The sequence below is a fragment of the Nannospalax galili genome, unplaced genomic scaffold (assembly GCF_000622305.1).
Source record: "Nannospalax galili isolate Female #2095 unplaced genomic scaffold, S.galili_v1.0 scaffold335, whole genome shotgun sequence".
NCBI lineage: Eukaryota > Metazoa > Chordata > Mammalia > Rodentia > Spalacidae > Nannospalax > Nannospalax galili.
The window spans coordinates 567,612-587,743 of NW_008337842.1; the positions used below are offsets into that span (position 1 = coordinate 567,612).

General features: G+C 48.5%; 1 protein-coding gene across 3 annotated transcripts; it reads left to right on the forward strand.

Moving 5' to 3' along the window:
* Positions 1-3,294: 3,294 nt before the first annotated feature.
* Positions 3,295-19,592, forward strand: Tmprss5 (transmembrane serine protease 5). Of its 3 annotated transcripts, XM_008832751.1 has the most exons (13): positions 3,295-3,363; positions 6,064-6,166; positions 6,873-6,971; positions 7,464-7,583; positions 9,951-10,086; positions 10,255-10,368; positions 12,482-12,525; positions 13,180-13,342; positions 14,232-14,410; positions 16,441-16,539; positions 16,988-17,130; positions 17,394-17,546; positions 19,042-19,592. In XM_008832751.1, exons 1-13 carry the CDS (start codon positions 3,361-3,363, stop codon positions 19,048-19,050), a joined length of 1,365 nt encoding a protein of 454 aa, XP_008830973.1. In that variant the 5' UTR covers positions 3,295-3,360; the 3' UTR covers positions 19,051-19,592. The 3 variants fall into 3 exon arrangements, with proteins under 3 accessions (XP_008830973.1, XP_017653561.1, XP_008830972.1); XM_017798072.1 differs by lacking the exons at positions 12,482-12,525; positions 13,180-13,342 and having other exon boundaries at positions 6,064-6,170; XM_008832750.1 differs by lacking the exons at positions 12,482-12,525; positions 13,180-13,342.
* Positions 19,593-20,132: the final 540 nt, after the last annotated feature.

Sequence of the window (20,132 nt, forward strand, 5' to 3'; positions counted from 1 at the left end):
ACATGCGGGCAATATACTCATACATATAAAATGAAAATGAATAAATTTTCAGGGTGTGGTGGCACATGCCTTTAACCCCAGCACTGGAGAGAGAGAGGCAGCAGATCTCTGTGAGTTCAAGGCCAATCTGGTCTACATAGCAAGTTCCAGGCCAGCTGGGGCTACAGAGAGACCCTGTCTCAAAAAGACCAAAAAAGAAAAAAAAAATTAAAAAAAAAAAGAAAGAAATAGGGGCTGGAGAGATGGCTCAGCGGTTAAGAACACTTATTGTTCTTGCAGAAGTCCCAGGTTTGAATCCCAGCACCCACATGGCAGCTAACAACTGTCAGTAACTCCAGTCCCAGGGGATCCGACAGCCTCTTCTGACCTCCACAGGCCTTGCACAACATGGGTGCACTTACCTACATGCAGGCAATACATGCATACACATAAAATAAAAATAATAAATAAATTTTCAAGAAGAAATAACTATCTCTTATCTCTGATACCAATCCTGAGTGCTGAGCCCTGTGAAACAGCCTTTAACTGACAGCAAAATTAAAGCCAACAGCAATCAAATACAGCTGAGTGTTTCTCCCTTTGTTGGCCCAAGAAGTAGAGTGCAGTTTTTGTGGCCAAGGCTCACATCAGTCTGGACAGAACACAGCTTTCACGTGTGCCTTGTTGAAAGCCTCATTGGACTACCAATTTTTTGTTCTTTTTGAGTCTGCCAGCCTTGCCCTTCCTTGAAAGGCATATGTACTGTTCTTTCCTTGAACTCTGGTTTCGTTAACTCCTGGAACCTTCCTTCTGGCCTCCATTTGGTTCTTTGGGAAGGTGCTCTAGGGGAGGTGTCCCTAACTTTAGGTTATCTCCCCCATGGACTCCTCCCTCCAGTTTTCTGGCAACAATTTCTACGCTAGAAACCAGGAAAGGAGCTTTTAAAATTTTTATTATTATTTATTGTTTTTATACATTTGAGAATTTAATACAATCTATTAAAATGTATTTTTAAATTTTTTACTTATTTTTATTCTATGTGTATGAGTGTTTTACCTCTATGTATATAAGTGCACCCATGCTCCCAATGCCCATGTAAGTCAGAAGAGGGAGTTAGATCCTCTGGAGTTGAAAGTACAAATGGTTATTAGCCACCATGTGGGTGCTGGAAACTGAACCTGGGTCCTTTGCAAGAGCAACCAGTACTCTTAACTTCTGAACTGTCTCTTCAGCCCCATCACACAATGCATCTTTATTAAAGTCAGACTCCTCCCTCTCCATTCCCATCTTCCCCCTCATGAATATATATATATATATATATACTTTTAAAAGGCCTTTTGAATCTAATCTGTATTTCCCAACTGCTTTTGGGTGCGGGGCTATCTCTTGGAGTCTGGTCAACCTACCTGGCATCACACCAATAAGGAAAATGGACTCTCCCTTTCCCAGCATCTATCAGTTGCCAATGGATCCTCAGCTAGGGCTGGGGCTTCCTGCCCATCTCCCCCATCCATACCGGGCTGCTGTCTGGTTTGAATTGCACAGGTCTTGTGTATGCTGTAATAAGCACTGTGGGTTCATACATACAACTACCCTGTGGTATCCAGACAACACAGCTTCTTTTTATTCATCTACCGCCTCTGGCTCTTACATTCTTTCTTCTGTATCTGCTGCAATGATCCCTATTTGAGGCTGAGCACTCTTCAGTCTCCTGTTCTCTGCACATGGGCCAGGTGTGGGTCTCTGTGTTAATCGCCATCTGCTGTAGGAAGAGCGTTCTCTGGTGAGAGCTGAGAGACGCACTATTAAGGTTGGGGAACTGCAGCTGTAGGGCACAAACAGAGCTGCACAACCTGCGTAGGCCTGAGAGCTGGGATATTTCTTATTATTTTTAATTATGTGCATATGTCTCTGTATGTGAGTGTGGGTGCCTGTAGAGCATCGGATTCCCTGGAGTTGGAGTTAGAAACGGTTGCGAGCCACCCAGCGTAGGTGCTGGGAATCGAATTCCAGTCCTCTGTAAGAGCAGTTCATGCTCTTTACTGTGGGGACCTAAAGGCCCCACCTTGCATAGGTCCGAAAGGAAGATACTGGGGCACGGCCTGACTTGCTTTGAAAGTCTGAAGAATACTTCCGCACTGCTGAGGAGTGCATGGTCAGCGCGTGACCATCCTTAAGATACACCCTCAGGGGGGAGGGGGGATTTCCAGGTGTCTTTATAAGCTTTGTAACACTTGCAATAAATGAATCTCTGCCTGACTAAGACTCCCCGTTGCGTCTGAGTGTCCCTGGGTAATGGGGGCGCCGTGGGCTGGCGAACGGTGTGCTTACTCATCCCCCATCCTCACCTCGCCGGGGTTCGCTGGTTTGAACCCTGGGCAGTTTACCACTGAGCCATCTCTCTAGCCCTGGAAAAAAGCCTTAAATTCAGCACTTCATTTAGTTCTAACCTCATCCCTGTGAGGTAGATAACTTTATTTTCCTTTCACAGGGTAGCTGATTAGAGGAAATAAGAGAACTGTAGTTAGGGAAAGGCCTGAGTCTAAAGCCAGTTCTCTTTGAACTGATGCATCGACGGACCCGTGAGAGGTGAATTGGAAGAACACTGTTCTCAGCAGGCAGTGTTCTGCTCCTTGTCTAAAGAGTTGTGGCTTCCAAGCATGCTCAGCCCAGCCTGTGCTGAGCTGGTCACCTTGATCTTTGAAACAAGATAGCACTGAGGGCTCTGGTAGCAACTGGATCCCAGGGTGAACAGGGCCCCACATTTTAGCAATCAGGTGAGAGGTACAACCATAGGGAGGGGGGTAACAAAGATCCTTCATCATCACCCCAACAATTCCAACATGGTATCAGCCCCAGGCTGCAGGAAGAGCCAGCCAGCTCACAGAGTGGAGATGTACTCCACAGAGCTCAGAAACATTTCAGCAATGCTAATACCAGACTCTCCAATGCAGTCCTAAGCAGCAAGAAGGGGGGATTGTGCTAGCATGCATGAGACACACTTTTTGGCACAGGGGACCTGGTTGCTAAGCAACTGTAGTTTGCCTTCCCTTCTCCCCATAGCCTTTTTACTGTTTTTGAGCTTCTAGTTAACAGACAGAAGGGGCTGGGATTGCCAGGCCCAACCCAGCCCTTGGCTCCCTTCCCTACAACAAGGGACCTATTCATAGGACCTAAGCAGAATTCATTGTCTCTCTGGTGCATGTCTGTGTGTGTGAGTGTATGTGTAGGGGGGACAAAGGGAGGGGCCATGTGTGAACCAGGGATACTTTATCCTGCAGCTAAGCTGGCTCGGGGCTGTTAAATCAATCTTGACAGAAGGACCAGAGCAGTGCCCTGCCCAGCAGACCCTGAAGGCTTACGTCAGAGTCACTGGCTTGCATGGTAAGGCTATGCCTCTGCACCATTCCTGCATCCTTGCTCATCCCTTCCCACCCTTGGGATGCTAGGCTAGTGGAAAGCTCCTCTGTCAGCTCTGGTGCAGGGACCACATCCTAGCAGGGGCAGTGGCGTCAGCATCCTCCCAGAAACTTTTATTCCCCTCTCTTGTTCCAGGGCTGGTGAAGTACTTTGCACAAAGATATACTGAGCGTGTCTTGGAATTCTTGTTAGAATAGGCCCTGGCTCTCTGCTTAGAGGAATATCAGCTTAAGAGAAACCGTATCTCCAGAAAAGAAACCCAAGCCTCATATATCGGTGGCTACATCTCTATGTTTGCAACTGGCTTTCCCAAGCCTGCTATCCCTGGGTCTTACCTCTAGGCACAGGAGTACATGTGTTAGGACACAAACAGTGAACTGTGCTTCTTTGGGAGAACTAAGGCCTGCTTCTGGTGGGAGGCCAAATCCCACCAGCTGTGGCTGGTGTGTGTGAGGCAAGTAGGCACTCTCACTCTGCAGGAAGGAGTTGAGCTGCTACCCTGTGTGCTAACTGAACTGGCATGTGTGCTTATGGGTCAGTGAAGACACTTGTGGATGGTTTAGAGGGGGCTGGCCTGGGTGAGCTGACAGAGGCCTTCCTTACCCTAGCTGGAAGATGAGGAAAGCCAGTTCAGTGGAGCACAAAGGCAGGACTGGGGAGATTTCTATGGAACACATGAACATCACATCTAAGACAATGTGGTTTTGGAGCCAGAGTCTCCAAAGTCTCAGTCTTTTGCTCTTTGTGGACTATTCATTATGTTGAAAGGGAAAAGTGATCTTCAGGGAAAATATGAGTCACTCCAATTGTGTGTGTGTGTGTGCATGTACGTATGTGTGTTCACATGTGTGTGTACAAGTGTACAAATATGTGTAGAGGCTAGAGGAAAAGTTCTGGTACCCTTCCTTCTTCCCTCCTTATTCCCTCCCTCCCCTCATTTTTCCTCCTTCCTTCCTCTCCCTCTTTTAGTCCATGCACTTTACCTGTATTGCCCTTTTACGCCCTACCATACTTAAGCCAATGAGGAAAGAAAAAGAAGGAAGTGAGAGCCATCTTGGGCTCCAATGAGTTCTGTTCAGTTGAGGAAAGCTCCCTGGAGAGGTGATCTCTGCAGTGAAGGGTTGGTAGGAGTCAGCTACGTGGGAATGGAACAACAGATGCAGACTCTCTGCAGTATGAGCCTGCCTAAAGGTGCTGGGGAATGACACAATGCTGTGGAGGGAGTTGGTGCTGGCAGTGAGGATGGAGAGATGAGGAAGAGTTACGATCACAAAGGCCTGAGAGCAGTGTCATGGAGCCTTGATTTGGTCCTGAGGCTGCAAAGATTCACTGCGTGCTTTATAGGTGGGACCCCATGCTCAACTGCGTCTTAGAAAGATTACTCTGGCTTTGTAGCATGGGGAATAATGGATAGGGTAGCAGCCTAACCCCTTCCTGTGGGTTGGTCTACCCATCCCAACACCAGTCATAGCTAGGGCCCTAGAGGAGGTGGTTACTCATCAAGAAGGAGTTATCACTTTTATTTTAAAAATGAGAAAATTGGGGCTAGAGAGATGGCTCAGCAGTTAAGAGCCCTGGCTGTTTTTGCAGAAGACCTGGGTTTGAATCCCAGCACCCACATGGTGGCTAACAACCATCTGTAACTCCAGTTTCAGGGAATCCAACACCTTCTTCTGTCCTCCATGGGCATTGCACGACACAGGCACACTTGCATATATGTATGCATACACACAAAAATAAAGCAAAAATAAAAAATGAAAAAAAAGGAATGAGAAAATTGAAGGTAGGAGAGGTGGCCTGAGTTGTCCAAGTTCATATGGCAGGTGGTAGACCTGGCTTTGAACTGTCCAGTGCTTTTCAACATCTTATGCCTCATTCATCATGGATCTAGAACTTCAGAAACACATGTAAGCTATTCTGCCCTCTGCTTTCTTGCCACTGTGTCTTTGCTGCATCAATCTGCTGCCTGCACCACATGTTGATTGACAGAAATATATCAGCCCAGGCCCTACCCACCCAAGAGGATTCTGTCTTAGAAGCTCCCCGCTCTAGGAAGCTTTCCTTAATCTCGTTGGTGAGAAATCACTTCTTGTTCTTTTGGATGCTGGTGGTGGGTAGTGCTGTAGTTGAACTCTTCTGGGGTCACTTACCAGGAACAACGTCATTACTATGGCTACTCTTTGGGGCTAGACTGAAAATTCCTTAAAGCAGTGGGAGGGTGGTCCATGGTAATTTTTCTTGAACTCCCTTTAGTATCCCCCCACAGTGGTCTCAATGAGCTTGGGAATGAATAGGGTGTGTATGTGAGTATGTGCATCTGTGTCTGTGTCTGTGTCTGTGTGTGTCAAGGGTGGGGTGTTCAGCAGGTGCCCTTGATGCTCATGGAAGTCAGGAAGAGGGAATGGTTAATGAAGGACCTGGCTCTGGGGTGGGTGGAGTCTGATTTTAGCCTTCACTCTGCTACTGTTGCCCTGTGAGAGTGAGGTGGGTGGGGTTGGGAGCTCCGGGAGAGCAGACAGAGTCTGGAGGGCTGGCTCCTAGGTGAATAGAGACTTGTAGATAGCAGTGGGGGCAGGTTTGAGAGATGGGATTTGGCGAGGGCTGGATCTTTTCTTAGCAACACTCCGTGTGCAGATGTTAGATATCTGACAACTCTTTCTCCAGAGCCCAACGCTGAATGACCAAGACCCTATGGAGGTTCAGTGCTCAGAGGAGGACCCAGGACCTAGGATCTTCAGAACAGATCTGGAAGACCAGCAGCAACCCAGTAGGTAACACTGGGCCATTGGGGAGGGACAGAATAGAGTCACCAAAGGGTAGTCTTCCTATATTTCCCATACTCTCCTTAGGTCAATGTGATTGAAGGTGAGTGTGCTGGATAGCTTTAGCGTCAACTTGACACACCTGGGTTGAGGGAGCCTCAGTTGGGGAATTACCTCTATAGGATTGGCCTGTGGCCATGTCTGTGGGGCATCTTCTTGATTGATGAGTGATGTGGGAGAGCCCAGCCCACTGTGGGTGGTCCCCCCCCGGGGCGGGTGGGGCTGTGTTGGATAAGAAAGCAGGCTGAGCAGGGCCCAAGGGAGCAAGCCAGTAAGCAGTGTTCCTCCATGGCCTGTGCTCCAGGTTCTTGTCCTGAGTTCCTACCTTGGACTCCCTGATGAATTGTGACCTGGGAGATGTAAGCTGAATAAACCCTTTCCTCCCCAAGTTGGTATTGGTCATTGTGTTTTATCACAGCAATGGAGAAACAAACTAGGGCAGTGAGGGACATCTCACTCCTTACCACCCACTTGCTCTATTGTCTACTTGGTAGTAGACTCTGGGCTTCAGGGATCAGAGCCCTGCCCCTACCTAGTTTATGCCCCAGGAGCAGAGGAAGGCTCCTTTTTGGAGTTTACTGGTGTTTTGGTATTGAGTAAGGCTTACTGGAAGGAACAGGGAACCCAGAAAGTGCTTTGCCTCCTCCACAGTTTCTTGGGCTGGATGCTGGTGCTGCCTGCGACGTGGCTGTGCAGTACTGGGAGCCCTGGGGCTGCTGGCTGGAGCAGGTGTTGGCTCATGGCTGCTAGGTAGGTACTGGGCTCTTCTGTCCGAAGAGGGGTGAAGGGTAGGATCTGGGGGAAGCTGGCAGACAGCAGTAGATGCTGAGTAGGCATTACAGGTAGATGGACAAGTCCCTCCCTCATCTATGCTGTGTAGACAGCAAGGGGTACGGGGGGGGTTCATGCAGGAGGAAGGATTTAGGCTTTATGCAGGGAATGGTTTGGTCTTATAGATCTGCTACTTAACTGGATAGTCCAGAGTGGTTCTAGTTTGATTTTTTTTCTAGAAATCTTTCTCAGTGAGACATAGACAAAGACATAGAAAGACAAAGAGAAACACAGAGTAGTCTGACAGAGATAGAGACAGTGGTGTACCCCTCCTGGTAGATGGGTTGGGGTCTGTCTATAGGCAAGGTGGCCTACCTCTGATGCAGGCTGTCTTGCTGTGCACCTGGAGCCCCTCCAGGGGTTTTCCTTCCCCTCCCCAGTGACTGTGACCCTCTCTGTGTTTCTCTGAAGTGCTCTATCTGTGGCCAGCTACCTCCTTGCCAATCGCTGGGACCTTGCAGGAGGAGACAACTCCAAGCTGCCCAGGGACCAACAGTGAGGAAGCACTGCTCCCACCACTTCCCAAAACAGGTGGGCCACACTGCCAAAGCTACAGGAACCAGCCTCTGACCCAGCTCAGGCCCCTTTACAGCTCCAGAACCTAAATGAAGGGTCAGCAGTGTGTTGCCCCCCATCTGTCTTTTCCTCCACTGGGGTGAGGGCGGTAACAAGGTTCAACTAGCAGCACTGACCTCTGATTTGGGTCTTGGAGATTTCCCTGGGGACTATCCTGGTCTCTGGCTGGTGCCTAGGTGAGCAGCAGGGTTGGAAGCGTGTCATTTGGAGCAGCATGCACCAGCAATATGGGGGAAAAGAAGCTAAGCGAGTGTGTGTGTGTGTGTGTGTGTGTGTGTGTATACGGTCTTTTTGATGTGTGTGTACGTGTGTGTAGTGTGTGACAACCAAGGCATCTGAGGGCATCGTCCTATGTTGTCTCCTGGCCCAACCCCCTGCCCTCTCTCTTTTAGGCAAGAGTTGGAGATTAGACAGTACAGTGTTGCCCAGAGGCTGGAGGTTAGAAAAAGTTATAGATGTTAGGACAAAGTAGGAGTTTGGTACTTTTTGCTACAACATTGGTTACATTATTTTTTGAGCTTCCATTTCTTTCTATATAAATGGAAATAAAAATATTTACTGGATAAGTTTGTAAGAATAAAGCATGAACATATATTAAAAAATTTAGTTCAGAGCCTGTGTGTTAGTTTCGATTACCAAAAAATCCCACAGATCGGGTGACTTAGCTCACAGACTGTTTTCTCGGTCTTGACTCTGGAATGTACTTAAAAGGAGTTGGTAGGTCAGTTGCTGGTGAGGGTTCTCTTTCTGGCTCCCTTCCCATGGTGTCCTCCCAGGCTTTTCACCGGTGTCTTGTCCTTTTTTATGAGGGCATTGGCCTCACGGGTTCAGCGTCCCCATGATCTCTTTTAATCCATTTTATTTTTGATAAGGGGCCAATGTACCCAGGCTGGCCTCTAACTCACTGTGTAGCAAAGGATGGCCTTGAAATCTTGCTTCCATCAGCAGAGTGCCAGGATCATAGGCACACCAACACCCAGTTTATGCAGCACTCGGGATTGAACCCAGGACTATGTGTAGGCTAGGCAAGCACTCTACTAAATGAGCTGCAGAACAAGGCCTTTTATTTAATCCCCCATAAAGATTTATTGATTTATATATATATTATTATTCTATTTTATTCTCATTTATTTATTATTATTTTTCAATTTAACATATGTATTACAGTCTAAAGAGAACCCTTTTGATAAGAAAGGATTATGAATGAGCATACAGTCAGAGGCAGAGGCATTACATGCCAAACAAACCCATAGTTTAGTTTAAATATTCAAATAATCTATTTAATCACCATAGGACACATTTTAGAAAAATAGCTTGCATTTTTTTTTCTTATGAGAAAGACAGCTAGCTGTGACAAGGTGAAATAGAATTGAATTGGTTTCATGTACACCTCAAAGTGGTGGTTAGTGGGAGGGGATGGTGGAAAGGTATACTCAACCAATACAGCAAGAGCAAGTGTTATTGATTTATATTTTATGTGTATGAGTGTTTACCTACATGTATGCATGTGTGCCTGGCACCTATGAAGGCCAGAAGAAGGGCTCAGATCCCCTGAAGCTGGAATTACAGATGGTTGTGAGCTGTCATGTGGGTGCTGAAAACTGAACCTGGATTCTGCGAGAGAGCAAGTGCTTCACTGTTGAGCCATCTCTTCAGTCCCACTTTTCTTAATCACCTTCTTTAAGGCTCTACCTCCAAACAAGGTCACAATGGGGGATTGGAGTACTAGAGTTTTAATATGGGAGAGGGAGAGAGAGAGAGAGAATTCCAATAGCTTGGAAAAATCAGTTGATAACTCTGTTATTGTTACAAGCTCTGAATTTAGGACATGTAGTCTTAAGTCCTGGATCCATCCCTTGCTGACTCTGTGATCTGGGGCAGGTTACTTCACCTCTGTGCCTTGGTGTTCCCTCTGCAAAGGAGGATGGCAGCTGCCTCTGTGCAGGTCTACTGTGATGACAAATGTGATAGAACACTTAAAAAATCATTTGTGTGTCTGTCTGTGTGAGCATGCATACACACTTGTGGAGGTCAGAGGACAATTTGCAAGAGTTGGTTCTCTCCTATTATGCAGGTTCTGGTGATCAACCCCAGGTTGCTAGGCTTGTTGGCAAGTACATTTTCCCACTGAGCCATCTCACTGGCCCTAGATGACTTTTTAAAGCACAGGTCAAAACACAAAACTGAAGACTCCACTTTAGAACCAGCTAGACACTCAGGGGGGCAGGAAGGCTGACCTGGGGTGACCCATATGTCTAGCTCCCCTTGTCTCATCCCTGTCCCTGCAGCAGGAGGGAGATGATTTTCACACAGTAGTTTCAGTGTCTTTCAGAATAAATGGCAAGGACCTCTTGCTTGAAGTACAACGAAGGGCTAGGCCAGACTGGCTCCTGGTCTGTCATGAGGGCTGGAACTCTGCCCTGGGGGAGCACATCTGCCAGAGTCTTGGGCACCTCAGGTAACAGCCAGAACTGGTAGGTGGTGGGAGGGACTAGGGATGGGAGTATCAGTCTCAGAAGTCATTTTCATGGTATTGTGCAGTCAAGATGATGGCTGTATGTCTCCTGCACATCTCATTTCTGACTAACTGGCCTTGCTTCCTCCTGTTATTGTCTCTTCTGCTAAGACTCACTCAGCACAAGGCAGTGAATGTGTCTGACATCAAGCTCAATGGATCCCAGGAGTTTGCTCAGCTCTCTGCTAAACTGGAAGACCTCCTAGAGGAGGTGTGGCAGCCCAGGTAGGGTTTTTGTGGGTTAGGTAAGTGTGTGGGCAGTCCAGAAAGATCTTCTTTCCAGGAAGTCTGGTGGTGGGGGCATAGACTGTGCAGCAAGATCAGAGAAGACAACTTCCCAGTCATAAACCACAAACCTAGGTACACAGGAAATGAAAGGCTATGGTCCAGGGATGTAGCTCAGATGTAGAGTGCTTGCCCAGCATGCACAAAACCCTGGCTGGGTTCAGTTCCCACTACTGTATAAACAGTGTATGGTTTCATGCCTATATTCCTATTACTCAGGAGGTAAAGGCAGGAGGATCAGCAAGGCTATCCTCAACTACATAGAGAGTTTGAGGCCAGCCTGAGCTACCTGAGACCTGCCTCATGAAGAAAAGCAAGATTCTTTGTCATTCTAAGAGGATCAGGAATGATCTTCTAATTCCCTTTGCACCATCTTTATGTTGCTATGACCAAAACCACATGAGAAAAATGAAAGGAAGGGAACATCATTTTTTTTCACAGTTTCAGAGGACTGAGTCCATGGTTCTTGGCCCCATGAGCTTAGACAGAACATCACCATGGTAGGATTGTATAAAGGAGGATGCTGTTCACCTTGTGTGGATAGGAAGAGGGTGGGGGTAGTTTTAGGACAAGATACAGCCCTCCAGAACATACCTCCAGTGACCAACTTCTTCTAGTTAGGTTCTTCCTTAAAGTTTGCAGAGCTGCCATCATTTGGGACCAAGTGCTCAGCCCAGAGTTTGTGGGGGGACATTTCATATTCAAACCATAATACCCTTCTACATTTGGGGAAACTGAGGGTCAGTGCAGTAGACAGTCTTATCCAAGGCCATGGGACCAGTGAATGAGCTGCCAAGCCACACTGGGATCAGGCTCCTCTCTCCAAGCTGAGGGAGCTCTCAGCATGGCCAACCATATTTTACTTGGATAACTCTGCTATCTCAGGAGAGTTGCCCTGGCTAGGAGCTGGTAGAGGCCTTGTGAGTGTCCAAAATGAAGAGGGCTCAAAATGGAGCAGGCTTCTCACCCAACTCTGGGTGGGGCAGAGTGAGTGGGGCCCAAGCTGAGAGGCCTTTGCCCTGCCTGGGTTCTCAAAGCTGCCTGAAACCTCCTAAGCTGGAGGTGGGAGGGTGCCCTGTCAGGGCTCTGAGGCCATCTCAGCCCACTTGCTTACCTGAACCATTCTCTCAAGCCCCAGCTCCATTCTTAGGAATGCACTGGAGTTAGGGACGACCTGGCCAGACGACTTCTGAGATTCCTAAGTCTTCCAGAGGTGAAGGGGCTTCAGAGTTAGGAATATAAAAACCAAGTAGACCCAGGCATTAGGCTGCTGGAGGGAAGAGACGAGAAAGTTCTGAGATTCCTAAGTCTTCCAGAGGGTGAAGGGGCTTCAGAGTTAGGAATATGAAAACCAAGTAGACCCAGGCATTAGGCTGCTGGAGGGAAGAGACGAGAAAGGGAAAACAAAAATGTTTTGGCCAAAAGGAAATTGAGGCAGATGCTAAGGGACAGACAGGAAGAGGAGAACAAGGGGATGAATGTGTAGGCCCTGGACAAAGGGCTTGGGACAGAGAAGAGCCTGGGCCTGAGAAGAAGCCTGGGTGAAGGGCTCTATTCATGCTTCCACTCAGTGGCCATTCATTTGCCCCCTGGACACCTGCTTATTTCAGGAACTTAGTGGAAACAGCCAGGCTTTCTTATCTATACATTCTCTGTTGTCAATTTGGGCCTTGTTCAAATTGATCTTCCAGAATCATGAAGGCTTTCTGTTGCCCTCTGGTTGCTGGGGTAGAACAGGCAGGCCTGTCCTGGGGTCTGGTTTGGATATTTGGGAGGGGTAGGAAGAAAATGCTGTCATCTTAAGGCTGTGGCCTTAACTATAGAAATAGGCTGGGTGAGGTGCATATCTGCAATTCTAGCATTTGGGAGGTGGTGGCAGGAGAATCAGGAGTACAATGTCATCTCAGCTACAGAGTGAGCATGGGGCTAGCCTGGTCTCAAAAACCAAAACAAACAGAAATGTGGTGAATCCCCTCACTATACTCCATACCCTTGGGTGTGCATGCTCTTTGGGTGGCATTGCCCAGCTTCCTGGGAATGCCCTGTTTTGCAGAGCTAACTGTACTTCCGGTCGAATTGTTTCCCTCAAGTGCTCTGGTGAGTCATGTCTTGGACCCAGGAAGGTGGAGGGGGGAGGAAGGAGTCTCCCTGTTGTCCGAATGTACAAGAGCTCTATGGAGGGACTCTCTCAGGTCTCTGTGTATGCATGTGAGTTGGGTGGGGGTGTCCTTGCCCACCTGCCCATCACTCTGTTGGGTTCCTTGCAGAGACTGTCCAAACAGAGTTATTTTAAGTCTGTGTTGTGTCCCCTACCCGCCACTGTGCTGGGCTGGTGGTCTTCCCACTTTACCACGATTGTTTCCTGCCCCTTCCTTCTGGAGAGCCCCAAAGGTGGAATTATTACTGACTGTGAATATGCAGGCTCTATCAGCAGTGTGGAGAGACAAAGGGTGGTAGACTGAGGCCAAATGGGAAACACTCTATGGGATTCTTTTACCAATTTTCCTATACATCTGTCCACTTGTTCATCAGTCCTTCCTCATATCCATCACACCCTGGGCTTTGACCTGTACTGTGGAGTAGGTATAGATCCCACAGACCTGATCCATACTCTCAGTAATTGTATAGGCTAAGGTAATCAATACACCCATCTTCCTGTATCCCCTACCTAGGCCCAGGAATAATAAATGAGAGCTGTCCACACTGGCTCTCTGTACTCTCTCTTTCTGCCCCGCCCTTCTCTGTTGGCAGAATGTGGGGCAAGGCCCCTGGCTTCTCGAATAGTTGGCGGGCAGGCTGTGGCTCCTGGGCACTGGCCATGGCAGGCTAGTGTGATGCTTGGCTCCCGGCACACATGTGGTGGTTCTGTGCTGGCACCCCACTGGGTGGTGACTGCTGCCCACTGCATGTACACGTAAGTCTCTGAGGTGGCTGAGGAGGTGAGAGTCTTAGCCACCTTTCCTGTTTGGTTTTTGATATATCCTGAGTAAAATATCCACGTCTAACTGTCTGTCTCCAAGTGAGCAAGGGTGATGTCTCTATTTAGTGCATGCATAGCATAATAATACAGAGATTGGTTCTTTATATTAATTCTATTTTTTTTTTGGTCTTTTTGAGACAGGGTCTCCCTGTAGCCCCAGCTGTCCTGGAACTCACTATGTAGACCAGGCTGGCCTCAAACTCACAGATCTGCCTGCCTCTGCCTCCCAAGTGCTGGGATTAAAGGCATGTGCCACCACGCCTGGTTTCATTCTATTTTTAAAGAATGTGTATGTTTGTGGCATCTATGTGTATGGGTATAAATGTTTGAATATATGTGGGCACACATGTGTGTGCATGTGGCTGCCCCACGTTGACAATGAGTGACATAGTATGTTCTTCAATCGCTGTCTACTTATATATTGAGGCAGGGTCTCTCCCTGAGCCCAGAGTGTGCGCATAGGCTAGTCTGGCTAGCCAGCTTGCTCTGCGGAGTCCCAGTCTCCACCTTTTGTGCTGAGTGTGCTTTCCTGCCCATCTGGCTTTTCTGGGGATCTGAACCCAGATCCTCATGCTTGCATAGCAAGCACTTTACTTACTGAACCATCTCCCAGCCCAGTGTCTGAGCACTTACTACATGCTCAGTGTCTTGACAGCTGCTGAGGAGAATACTAAGAGTCATGGTCTTTAGGTCCCAGGAGCTCACAGGCTTGTGACAGGGGTGTGCTAATGGTTTCCCTAGCCAGCTTCCTCCACTCACCACCTTTCTGACATCAACCTTCTCTGCCCCTTCCTCCCTGAGCTCAGTGAGTTCTGATGTGCAGTTTCAGGCTGTCCCGTCTGTCTAGCTGGCGGGTTCATGCAGGGGTGGTGAGCCACAGAGCTATCCGACCACACCAGGGGACTATGGTGGAGAAGATCATCCCCCACCCCTTGTACAGCGCTCAGAACCACGACTATGATGTTGCCCTCCTGCGGCTCCGGACACCACTCAACTTCTCAGGTGAGATCTTGGAAAGAGCAGGCTGGGTGCAGTGGTGATGAGGAGCAGGGACTGGTGGGAGGAGAGGTGCACTGCTTCCTAAAGCTGTCTGTGGATCTGTAAATCTTAAACACTTCAGTTCACTAGGGACCATGGAGTATTTACATTCCCCTGGACCTCAAATTGCAAGAACTCTTACAGCAGAAAAAGAATCAGTCCCTTGTTATAGTGGGACTACAGATGGGATTTAGTCCAGAGTCCCAAGCAGAGTTTCACTCATGGCTTCTGTCTCAATAGGCTGCTCCACTCCTGTCCCAAGGCAGGGCTCAGGTCCAGCCACTTTGTGACATGTAGCATTTAAAGGGATTTTTAAAATTTACCCATATATCCTTTTTCTCAGTCCTTGTAACAAGTGTGATGGGAGATGAAGGAAGTTTATACAAACAAGACCCCTGGTGTTTAGAGAAGGAGCCTTCAAAGTCATGGCAAATAGGACCCCAGCCTGATGCCTGACTCCAGGGCCAGGCTCCTCCTGCCACAGTACCTGCCCCACAAGGGTGGCCCTGCATGCAGCTGTCCAGCAACTGCCCTCCCTGCATCCACTTGTACCTTCTCCAGCAAACACACATCCATAGACAGGCACATGTGCAGCAGCTGGAGATTTCACATATGGACACACTCTTATATTTACACTCATACACATGTATGCTCACACAGATACTCTCATACACAAACATGCTCACATCACACATGTGTACACCCCCAAGCCCATGCACACTTAGGCTCACACACTCATACACTCAGCATTCCTCCCATCAACATCTGCAGTGCTGGGTTTCTCAAACAGCACTGCTGTACGTATCTCGAAAATCTTATCACATCAGTGAACCACTGCTGGACAGTTAACACGTCTACATCGACTTAATGTTTTAGTTACTTTTTCTGTTGCTGTGATAAAATGCTGACCAAACCAACTGGGGGAGGAAAGGGTTTATTTTGGCTTATAGCTCACAATCTAGCATTAAAGCAAGCCAGGGCAGGGACTCAGGGCAGGTACCTGGAGGCAGGAACTGAAGCACAGACCATGGAAGAACACAGCTTACTGGCTTGCTCCTCTGCTCTGTGTGCAGTCTGCTTTCTTATACAACCCAGGACCACCTGCCCAGGGATGGCACCGCCCACAATGGGCTAGGCCCATTTCTCAACAATTAAGAAAACACCTCACAGACATGCTCATAGGCCAATCTGTTGGAGGAAATTCCTCAATTGACGTTCCCTCCTCCCAGGTGTCTCTAGTTTGTGTCAAGTTGACAAAAGGAAACCAGCACAATTAAGGATAGTTAAAAGGTGAAACTACCTGACTGGAGAACTTATGCTATTGTTGTAAGTAGGTAGGAAACTCTATGGTTTGGAAACAAATCAGTGTTTAAGTTCTAGGTTGCAAGAGTCCTTTGTAGAAATCACTGAGCCCTGGGCCTGCTTTCTCCTGGTCAGAGGTGAGATTATCAGCATCACGATAGGCACAGGACAGCACCACATAGAGTCCATCTTCTTGATGCACTTAGAGGGACTGAAAGAAATCTGAAGAGGAAATAGTGCTCCTAGAGTGAATCAGTGTTTATGTCATAGAACGTCAACATACTACCTAAAATCATGTTTGGTTCCACTCATAGAATGGGCCACACACTTCTGGAAAACTGTCCCAAGAAAGGTCATACATTCAGGGGAAAAGGACAAATGGGTCTTGTTCGAAGTTGAGTCCCCAGAGCCAGAAGAGTTCCATTTTCTCTTCAGTCCCCAGGGTGGGGATGGGCAGCAAGAACACTGCCCACCTCTAGGGGGCGCCCTACCCACGGCAGTTTGCTCACTGTCCTCCCAGACCCTTACTCCTAAGGTGGGACATTACTCAGCCTGTCCAGCTGTCTAGGAGGCCTGATGGTGGAGGCCAGCCCACAGGACTGTCGAGAAGGGAGTGAGGAGGGTCTTGAACCAGGCTCTGCAGGAGAGAAGCAGAGCCTGAGCAGGTCCCAGAACTACATGCCTTTCCACAGACACTGTGGGTGCCGTGTGCCTGCCGGCCAAGGAGCAGCACTTTCCAATGGGCTTGCAGTGCTGGGTGTCTGGCTGGGGCCACACCGATCCCAGCCATAGTGAGTCAGCTCCCAGGGCCCTCAGAGCAAAGGGGGTGGGAGGAGGCATCCTTCTCCAAGGTAAGGCACCCCCTTCCCCTGGTCACATGGCAATGCCAGCCCTTTTTCACCCTGGCATCACCCTTGGTGAGTTCTGGGTACCCAGTCTCCCCTGCCAGGCTATTTCTGAGGAGAACAACCACTGAACATTTTCCCTAAGTCCAGGCTCTTTCATGTTCTTCCTGGTCCCTGACCTCAGTATTTTGTGTATTTATGGGTCTTCCTCCTTTCCTCATTCTCAGCCCTACACCTGTCAGAGCCCTGTCTCCTGGCCCAGGTCCATAGCTCTGCCCAGGCTCCCCTCTTTGGGTCTCTGTATCCTTGGAAATCTCTGACTCCTCTTACTCTTACTGTTTTGCCTTCTTGGCCTGGCTTGGACCTCTGCAGCCTTTCTCTGTATCTTCCACAGCTCACAGCTCGGACACGCTGCAGGATACGGTGGTGCCCCTACTCAGTACCCAGCTGTGCAATAGCTCGTGCATGTATGGAGGGTCCCTTACACACCGTATGCTGTGTGCCGGCTACCTGGACGGGAGGGCTGATGCATGCCAGGTGTGGCCAGTGGTGAAGGGAGGGCTTAGGGGATCTGCTGCATCTTGGCCCCCTGGTCTGCTCATGTGGGTGGTGTTAGGGAGACAGCCTCTGTGGGAGGGGAGCTCATGCTAAAGGCTTGTGGAGGGTGAGGCCAGTAGGTATCTGAGCAGGAGGCAGGAGGGGACTAGGAGAGGCCATTCCCCAGGGCAGACTGGTGCTCCTTTATCAGGAAAGTCTGATTGCTGTTTATTTCTCTGTGCTTTCATACCTGGACCCCTCAGGGAGACAGTGGGGGTCCCTTAGTGTGTCCAGATGGGGACACGTGGCACCTGGTGGGCGTGGTCAGCTGGGGTCGTGGCTGCGCAGAGCCTAATCATCCAGGTGTCTATGCCAAGGTAGCTGAGTTCCTCGACTGGCTCCACAGCACTATGCGGGTAAGTGTACAGCAGAGGTGCGGCCCAAGTTTTTAAAGGACCTATCCTGTCACTGAGAACCTCACCCCAAGCCTGGGTCCTGCTCAGGGCTGGAGATGGGACAAAGGCATGTTCTCTAGAGTGGGAGGAGAAAGAAGGGACACTTTATATCGAATTCGCTGCATTGCTAGCAATGTAAGCAGTAGCTAGGAAAGGATGGAGCTGAGCTTGTGGCCCATATCTGCCATTTTGGGGCAACTTTTGTGAGTTCCTATCCTTGGTAAGCCCGAGTTTCCTGGTCATAACCATCCTGCCTGTGCTGTACTCATCTGTGAGGATTAAAGGAGGTAAGACCCATATACAGCCTGGCTAGGCTTGGAGTGAGTAAGCTGCAGTGTGTTACCATTTCCCAGCATCATTCATCCCTGGTCTCTAAAGTAATTACTAGTGTCTGCATTTCCTACTCTGTAGAGAGCTCAGCATTTAGTAAATTCTTACACGACTCTAGGCAGAATCTGTTCAGAGGGAGGACTGAGTATGGTAATACATACCAAAACATTGACTGGGAAGATGGCTCAGCTGGTAAAGTGCTTGTCACACAAGTATAAGGACCTGAGTTCTAACCTCCAGAACTCAAGAAAGATGGGCAGGGTAGCACACATCTGTGCGTCCATGGCAAGATGGGAGGCAGAGACAGGAGACTATCCTGAAGCTAGTGGACCAGTTAGCCTGGTGTATGCAGCAGCAAACAAGAGACAGGTGAGGAATGACACCTGAACTTGTCCTCCGACTTCCACACGTGCATGTCTACACTCACTGCACGAACATGCACACACGCACACACACACACACACACACACACACAGGTTTTTTAAAAGCATCATACTTGAGTGAAACATGCACACACGCACACACACACACACACACACACAGGTTTTTTAAAAGCATCATACTTGAGTTAAGAACTCTCTCATAAGCCATGGTAATGAACAGCATCTTTCTTTGAGGCTAGGTGCAAAAGCAATTGGTACAAAATGTGCTTTAGAGCTTACAGGGTATATGCATCTATTTTCAAATCTTACCCTTATATGCATCTCTAACCTAGAGCAGCAGATATTTGTAAGCCCATTTGATAGAAGCATAAGTCCAGCTTCCAAATGGTTCAGTGATGTGCTAATATTAAGTCACTTGAGCCTGGAGGGTGTAGCTCAGTTGGTAAAGTGTTTGCCTAGCCCTCTAGTCCTGGGTTTGATCCCCAGCACTGCATAAACTGGGCATGGTGGTGCATACTCACAATCTCAGCACTCAGGAGATGGAGGCAGGAGTTGCAGAAATTTAAGGTCATGTTTAGCTAGAGTTTGAGGCTGACCTGGGCTACATGAGAGTCCATCTAAAAAAAAAAAAAGTAAATTGGCTGGTGTGAGGGGCTTGCATGCTGTAACTCCCTGCTCTAGGTGCTGCTGTTTCCTTTAGCATTACTGCACACCAGCCTAATGTCTCCTGGGCTCTCTGGCAGGTCCACTAGCAGCCGGAGGAGCAGTCACTGCCACTGATGAAGAATTGTGATCTCCCGTGCAAGATGGTCCCCAGCCATGGGCTAGTAACTGGACCACTGGGCCTTTCTCCTTAGGCTCTGATTTCTAGTCTTTCTTACTCATCCGAGAGACTCCACAACAGAAGAGATGCTGAGGCTGAGTTGGGAATGATGGAGTGGGGGAAGAGGGGAGAGTCTAAAGAGGTTGCTGAAAGCAGCTGGGCGTCTGCCCCTCTCCCTTCTCCTCTTCCCCTCCTGTTGTGGGAGGATATTCGAGGTACCTACCCTATCTCTGCCTTCTCCTGGGCCCCCAGGAGGGCTAAGCTTCCCCCTAGTTCAAGGGTTCCTGGGTAGATGAGGTCAAAGTTGGACCAGCTCAGGTGAAGCCCATGGGAGTCAGGATCCTCCCCACTGTCCCACTGGTCCCATTCTGACCTGTTTGTGGGGTGCTGCATGAGGCAGGGGACTGTAAGACAAGGAGGTTGGAGTTGAGCTGGGGTTCTGTTTTTAAAATGATAGTTCTATGAACTGGTTGAGAGAGTTCTGTTATTAAATTGGACTTGTATATAATCTTGGTCCAGTTTTTCCCCCCTCTCTTTGTATTGGCTACTTTTCTCATTGCTGTGAAAAACTACCTGACCAAAGAAACTTCTTTGGCTCTCAGTTAAAGGGTACAGTCCATCATAGTGGGGAAAGCATTGCAGCAGGCTTGTGAGGTAGGTGGTTATGCGGTGTCAGGAATTAGAGAGAGATGACTGCTGGTTCTCAGCCTACTGTCTCCTTTTTCTTCAGCCTGGGACCTTCAGCCCTTGTGATGGTGCCACTCACTTTCAGAGTGGGTCTTCTCAGTGACATCTCTCTAGAAACTCCCTCACAGATACACTTAGAGGTGCACCTCCTAGGTGATTCCAAATCCAGTGTAGTTGACAATGAAGATTATTAACTATATGCCCTCTCTTACATGTTGCTAGATAAAAATAGAATTTTCTTCCTATACATGTTCCTCTGAACTTTGGTGCTGACTCCAATTCATCTACTCTGGAATTTTGGCAGGTGCCTAATTATTTAATTTT

What these genes read in the sequence shown, in the direction of transcription:
- Tmprss5 (XM_008832751.1), top strand. An exon ending in TGTTGGCTCATGGCTGCTAG is followed by an intron (nt 6,972 to 7,463) that starts GTAGGTACTGGG and finishes GTTTCTCTGAAG; the next exon opens with TGCTCTATCTGTGGCCAGCT. An exon ending in CCCACCACTTCCCAAAACAG is followed by an intron (nt 7,584 to 9,950) that starts GTGGGCCACACT and finishes CAGTAGTTTCAG; the next exon opens with TGTCTTTCAGAATAAATGGC.